The 7,027-nt window shown below is 30.3% G+C and overlaps 1 protein-coding gene across 3 annotated transcripts; it reads left to right on the top strand.

Moving 5' to 3' along the window:
• Nucleotides 1-628: 628 nt before the first annotated feature.
• Nucleotides 629-4,835, top strand: LOC108484311 (uncharacterized). 3 transcript variants are annotated; one of them, XM_017788051.2, is made up of 13 exons: nucleotides 629-928; nucleotides 1,016-1,092; nucleotides 1,178-1,258; nucleotides 1,514-1,642; nucleotides 1,716-1,802; nucleotides 2,030-2,083; nucleotides 2,361-2,451; nucleotides 2,590-2,615; nucleotides 2,696-2,765; nucleotides 3,150-3,202; nucleotides 3,660-3,753; nucleotides 3,853-3,947; nucleotides 4,512-4,835. In XM_017788051.2, exons 1-13 carry the CDS (start codon nucleotides 658-660, stop codon nucleotides 4,596-4,598), a joined length of 1,215 nt encoding a protein of 404 aa, XP_017643540.2. In that variant the 5' UTR covers nucleotides 629-657; the 3' UTR covers nucleotides 4,599-4,835. The 3 variants fall into 3 exon arrangements, with proteins under 3 accessions (XP_017643540.2, XP_017643539.2, XP_052886064.1); XM_017788050.2 differs by having other exon boundaries at nucleotides 2,545-2,615; XM_053030104.1 differs by lacking the exons at nucleotides 1,514-1,642; nucleotides 1,716-1,802 and having other exon boundaries at nucleotides 2,545-2,615.
• The last annotated feature ends 2,192 nt before the right edge of the window (nucleotides 4,836-7,027 follow it).

Genomic DNA, 7,027 nt, shown 5'->3' with positions numbered 1-7,027 from the left:
AAAAGAATTCTTATTTTTCCACGATAGTTTGTAAGGTTTTATTATTTATAGATTTTTTTTATCATTACAGTATTAAAAGAGGCAAAAAAAAATATAAGATTTGAATTCATGTAATGTTAAAAGAGATTGGTGAGTTAAATAATTTTAACCATAAATATTTAAGGATACAATGGATTAAATAAGTAATTTTTTAAAAATTAAGAAATATGCGGTGTAAATTGTATTTATAAGTTTCTTTATTAAATTGGTTTTGGGATTTCTCTATGTAAATATGTAATTTTCATATAATATATAAAAATAATAATAATACAGTGACGTATTTAGAGGTTGGTGGGGCACCTACCTCCTTAAAATAAAAATTATTCATTTATCTCTAATAAAAATTTTAAAATTTTAAATTAATAAAATAAAATTATATTTTAACTTTTTAAAAATAATAAAAATTAATTTAATTTAAAACAAATTTCTAGTTTCTTCCTGCAAATTGCTGCTTTGTAGTTTCTACTGTGTACAAACAAAAATTAACAAAGAAAGGTTGCTTCCTTCTCACGTGCCACGTTGTCCACTACCAATTTTCCTGTCCGTACCCTTTTTCTTTTCAATATTTTAGCATCCACCACTTGTATAATCCCAATTAACTTAAAAGGAAAAAACAAAATGGTTTCTGTTTCCTCTTGCTACTTTCTTCAGCAGCCTACTACTATAACTCGACACCTATTATCATCTACGAGACACGTGTGCTGTATTCCACACGTGCCACCCCACCTTCTTACTCCCTATAAGTACCAATTTAAAATCGTAAATTTATCCATTGCCGGCTCCAGAGTGACAGAAACCGAAATGGAAGTTAACGGCGGCGCAGTCTCCGATCCCGGAACTATCCGATCTCAGTTCCTTCAACTACTCCGTACCAGACGAAATGCTCAAGGTAATACATAAATATATTTCCATTTTGTTTCTCTGTTTATGTTATAATTACGTTGATGTGAATTCCTACTCCCTTTTTTAATCTCAGTTCCTATGACTGTGGAACCTGCGAAACCTGTGGTTAAGCCTTTGTTCCAGGACGTTACCCCGCCAACCTTCAGTGAGGTAAATTTCTCCATTCAAAATGATATTGTATAAATAACCAGTTACGAAACGAAGTTTAACTTATATTCAATTGTAAATTTACCAGGCAATGGAATCTTGTCCAAAGGCTAACATTGGAAACCTTAAGGAACTGCTCAAAGAGGAAAATCTATATCTCCATACTGAGGTAAATTAATTATATAGGATTTATTGTTGATGCAATGATAGTATTTAAGTTCATACTCTTCTATGTGAATCACAAGAGGCCGTCTATTAGAAAATAATATGTTTTTAATGATTTTTAAAATTACTTGTTAATTTATTGAAAATGTGTCTCGTAATCAGTCACTAATGTGTGTATGAAATTATATGAAGTTAGTAAATCAAATATAAATTCATTATATTTGAAGAATTAGAACATATTTATATTGGTCATTTATAGCCCGGAGATCAAGGAAAATTGCCCGTGTTGATTTTAAGTACGAAAGGAAACAATCAAGAAAAGAGGCCTGCTGTTGTTTTTCTGCATAGTACTCATAAGTGCAAAGAGTGGTTACGCCCATTGCTTGAGGTAAGCTGAAAGACCCTTGAATTTGCCGATATCTTCTTATTGTCTATAAATTAAGTTGTGTCTTCTTTTCTAGGCTTATGCTTCACGGGGATATGTAGCCATTGGAGTCGATTCCCGCTATCATGGTGAACGGGCCAGCAGTCTAACTACTTATAGAGATGTATATGAATTTTAACTTTTATCTTTCTTTCATCTGGGTTGTTTTGTTGAACTGCATGCTTTGAGAAAATGAATCTGAAGATTAACATGCTGACTTCTCTTTTAGAGTAATTTGTGTGAACTGAAAGTTCTAAGAAACCCTGATTCTTATTTGTACAATTTTGTTTTATACTTTGAGGTAAACCACTTGGAAAATGATCCTAATGTCATTTGGCTGTCTAAATGTAGGCCCTGGTATCATCATGGAAAAATGGGGATACAATGCCATTCATATTTGATACGGTAAGCCATTCAGCATTTGTTTTATCTATGTTTCTTATCTGCTTTGGTTAAATTGGAATTTTATGATTGATAGTAGATAAAAAAATATAATAAAATAGAAAGGAAATTCATGACTTGTCAAGAGTTAAGTGAACTATCAGAGTTCTGCTGTTTAATTTCTATGATAGTCATGGCTTAATGGAGATGGCACTTTAAGCTTTCAATGTGATTTCAGCCCTTAAACTATGTTTGCGTTATTTTTGAGCATTTCTATTCATTATGGTTTTCCATCTTTTAGGTGTGGGATTTGATAAAACTTGCAGATTATTTAACCGGGAGAGATGACATAGATCCTACTAAGATTGGAATTACTGGAGAATCACTTGGAGGTTTGTTAACTGAATTTGAAGGACTGAAATAATAAATATTTGCTCTCTGTTTCATGTTGAATTTATGTTAATATCATTAGTATTGACGCTTAGGAATGCATGCATCGTTTGCTGCTTTTGCTGACACCCGCTATGCAGTGGCAGCCCCAATAATTGGTGTTCAGGTAAAACTGAAAATCTATAATTCCTATAAGCATTAATAAATACTTTTAAAATTACTGAACGTCATGTTATATATTTGTAGGGATTTCGATGGGCAATAGATAACGATAAGTGGCAGGCTCGAGTTGACAGTATAAAGGCTGTATTTGAAGGTAACTTGTGCCAAGATTCTTCGAAAAGGGAATTTGATAACTTTTGGTTTTACCGATTTATGTTCATTCTGGGAGGGTTATCTTTTATCCATCTCGAGACTGCATGCAGCCATCTTAACTCTATTTATGTACTTAAAATTTCATGCTAACAAACTTGTAGTTCTACTGGACCTTCTGAAGTACAACACATGGAGAAATGGAAAATTGTTCTTGCAACAATAATAACTTTGTACATAAATGATTTCATGTAGTAGATTTATACCGGTTCATTGGATTAGGAGTGACACTTTATATCTCCTAACTGAAATTGGTTACTTTGGCTTCATTTCAGTGAGAAACTTGGTTTTTGTTTCTCTGATGTTCTAAAATAAGTTTTTGTTGCAGAAGCAAGGACTGATTTAGGCAAGAATGAAATTGATAAAGAAGTGGTGGAGAAGGTCAGTTATGTTTATACCTGCTCATTACTGGCATATTTCAAGTAACTTGCTACTTACCAATTACCACACTTTTTTTTTTTTTTTTTAAATGGAGCATTAACGTTCCTTGATGACTTCAGTTTTATTTCACAGTTGTCAGTATCATTTTAGGATGAGTGAGTTTTATTTTTACTTTGGTTTTTAAATGGATATTCTAAATTTTTTAGCACATCATTTCATTGTTTAGTCACTTTGTGAAAAAGAAGATAACTCACATGCACACCAAATTAAAAATGCTTAATCTTTGGGAGAGTTGAAGTTAAACGGAGATGCACTTAAATGGCGCATAGGATATAATGATTCAGTTCTGCTAGCAGACTCTGCATTCCGACTCATTTTCATACGTTTCAGCTTTTACAAGCCGAATTAAGTGTGCTTCTTTTATGCTCACCGTTTGTGGTTCTACTTCTCTGAATAGGTTTGGGATAGGATTGCTCCTGGTCTAGCCTCTCAGTTCGATGCACCTAACACGGTGCCGGCTATTGCACCTCGCCCTTTGTTAATTGTAAATGGTATAATGCTTTAGATTTATATTTCACTGTAATTGAATTGTTTTAGAAGTTTACCTGTATGGTTAAAAACTTTTTTTTATGGGATTTAACAACATATAGGAGCTGAAGATCCCCGTTGCCCTCTTGAAGGCTTAGAAATTCCCAAGACAAGGGCATACAAGGCTTATGGAGATGCCCATTCAGACAAGTTTAAGGTATGGGATTGCTGCTGAATGATTATAAAAGTCACCAAAATCTATTTTTATGTGTTTACCGATGAGGTTCAAAAGCTATGATTTCTATGCAAGTAACAAACTTTTGCATGGGAAACCCGTAGAAATCTCATTCATTGACATTCACAATGTGCTAGTCAAATAATGCAGGAATTAGATCTGATATATCAACCTAAACACAAACTCGATCCTATCAACCTGAGCTTAAACCCAAACTTGAAATACACCACCTGAGATGACCATCTGGAAAACTAAGATTCGGACCTAATACAAACATTCTGATGACTTGATTCGGATTTGACCTGATAAGATCCCAACATAAATGAAATGACTCAAAAATTTTAAATTTCTTATTGGCTCTCTGCCATCCGATTGAGAGATCTAGAAGAAGTATAAATATTACATGTGCATAAGCATTGGTGCGATATTATCTGTTCAATCATGTTTGGCATATTGTAATGCTTGCTTTATTATTTAATGAGGCTTCATTACATGCATTTATCATATATGTATATGTTTTACGTCCTGACCGAACCGTGTCTGCAGCTTGTGGCTGAACCTGGAATAGGGCACCAAATGACACCATTAATGGTGAAAGAAGCGAGTGATTGGTTTGATCAGTTCCTCAAATAATAATTCTAAGGGCCTCTGTCTATGTTTTTATTGTTTGTAGATGTAATGTATTTCCTAATATGTATGTTTCATCATGAATGATTTGATGAGCTCAGAGATCAAATCTCTTAATGTACTTATAATTCTTAATAAGAAGAAAATAATTCCCTTCTTTTGATGACTTTGTTGTAATTTCTCTATGTTTTCCTCAACTTATAGTTGATAAATGATTGAAATATAATTATTATTTATAGGAAATGTTACAATCTTATTACTATTTTAAGTTATCAAAGCATTAGTACAATATCAATGATGTCTATTTGTTAATTTAATTTAATTAAATCATATTAATAACCGTATTAATCATGTTCTTCTATTAACTTAATTATTATTTTGGACATTAAATATTATCAAATTTTACATGTGTATTTATTATATGGGTATACCTTTTCTCGATAAATTGCAGTCTTAATTAACTTTAAAATATCGATGTCACCTTATTTATTTGGTAGGAAAAAGAGCAACCATGTGACATGATAATGTTATTTATTAGTATTAATAAATGTTCAAAGTATGTGGGTATTAAAATTTTGCCCAAAAATAATAGTCATCACGTTTGGTTTTCTGTTTAAATAAAAAAATCAACTACATATGATCACCCAAGCTTTTATTTTAGGCAAAAAAAAAAAACCTTTGCAAAATAGGCACTAAAGTTATATAGTATATTCATTTTGCTCACTTCAATTAAAATGAGAAATGAAAATCACATGAAATTTAGTATAAAATTTTGATATTTTCACTTAAGAATAAAATTTTCAGTTAGAATTTATACATATAACTAAACCAATATCATTTTAGTCACTGCTTTCTTTTATTTATAAATGAAGAATCCTAAAATTGGTAAAATTTTTCTTTGCTTATTCCCGTACTTTTCAGGTGCAGTAGTGACGCAACAATGATGAGAAGAAACTGTGAAAGGAAAGCAAGGAGAAGGAAGATAAGCTTTCTACAATGGTTCGAGATGAAGAATATAATGTTTTACAATAACTTAAAAGATTTAAATTTAAAATAATTTTTTTTACACAATGTTTAGAATTATTCATAACTTATAAATAGAAATACAATAGAAATACTCATACCAATTAAATTAACACTTAAACCGAAATAAAATTCAAAAAAATAGCTACTTCAACAAAAGAAATAATTTAACCAAAAATTTGGATTCAGTTCACACAGCCATTCAAAGGATTTTCAAAGAAAATACGTTTTGCATATTATATTAACTTAAATAAAAACATATATCATTCGTTGCTTTAGATTTTTCCTTCAATCTCCTATCTATTGTCGAGGACTCTCCCTTTGGAACTTTTTCCCCATACTTTTTTTTTTTTTTTTTTTCACTCTGCAATCCACTCTGAAAGACTTGGTTTTTTAACTTGGCTTACGCTGTGGTTGATTGGGTTATCAATGCTACACCCTTTTTCTTTTTTTCCTTTTTGATAGATGAAAAATATTAATATCAAAATTTTATACAAATTCCACCTGGGTTTTCGTTACCCATTTTAACGAGAGTAACAAAATGTCAATTTGGTGCGTATTTTGCAAAGTTTTTTTAATGTCTAAAATGAAAGTTTATAAAAATAAAAAATGGAAACGGAGGTCACGCATCCTCATGGAAGTTTAACTAGAAATAGCAATTGGGACAAGTGGTTTATTATTTAATATGCTTTGCGTTGCTTCCAGTTCTGAATTTAAAATTTTAAATATTAGGTTAATATTTATTGTTAGTCCTTATACTTTAATAAAATTTGAGATTTGATCCTTATACTAAAAAGAAATTAAAATTGTGTTCTCTTATTTTTTCATTTAAAAATCTGAGTTTAGCCATTAAATCATAAACATTTTTCAAAATTTGTGAACTTAACATTTTTATTAAGCTGTTCTCATAATAAAAAGTAAACTTATTAAATTTACAAATTTTAATAGCAATTACCAACAATGATAATGATTAGAATAATTATTTTAAATAAAAAAATTAAATTTTTAACTTTTAAAGTACATATATCAAATCTCAAATTCTACACAAATATAGAGACTAAAACGCACTTCAAACTAAATATTACTATCATTATTATAGATAATACACACATTCATAGATGTTTTGCCTTGACTCACTTTGATAATTATTAATTATTTATAATAATTTTAATTTGCATTTAACATATAAAGAAAGCTCAATTGAGTCCTAACTCGATTGGCATGAGTATTATTATCAATGTAAAAAGATGTGAGTTCAAGCGTGTTAAAGTGCATTATCATCTTATTTATAGGTTGAGGAGGGACTATAGTTAGTTTTAGACATGTGTCAAAAAAATATATAATCGGAACTTTTATAAGATTATTAAAATAAAAACATATAAAGAAAGAATAGTTTATAAATATGTTATTTA

This window comes from Gossypium arboreum, chromosome 6 (genome assembly GCF_025698485.1).
Source record: "Gossypium arboreum isolate Shixiya-1 chromosome 6, ASM2569848v2, whole genome shotgun sequence".
Taxonomy (NCBI): domain Eukaryota; kingdom Viridiplantae; phylum Streptophyta; class Magnoliopsida; order Malvales; family Malvaceae; genus Gossypium; species Gossypium arboreum.
This window is presented reverse-complemented; position numbering and strand designations above follow the sequence as displayed.

What these genes read in the sequence shown, in the direction of transcription:
- LOC108484311 (XM_017788050.2), top strand. Translation starts at nt 658, where the DNA reads ATGGTTTCTGTTTCCTCTTGCTACTTTCTTCAGCAGCCTACTACTATA. An exon ending in GTCTAACTACTTATAGAGAT is followed by an intron (nt 1,803 to 2,029) that starts GTATATGAATTT and finishes GTCTAAATGTAG; the next exon opens with GCCCTGGTATCATCATGGAA. An exon ending in CCCCAATAATTGGTGTTCAG is followed by an intron (nt 2,616 to 2,695) that starts GTAAAACTGAAA and finishes ATATATTTGTAG; the next exon opens with GGATTTCGATGGGCAATAGA.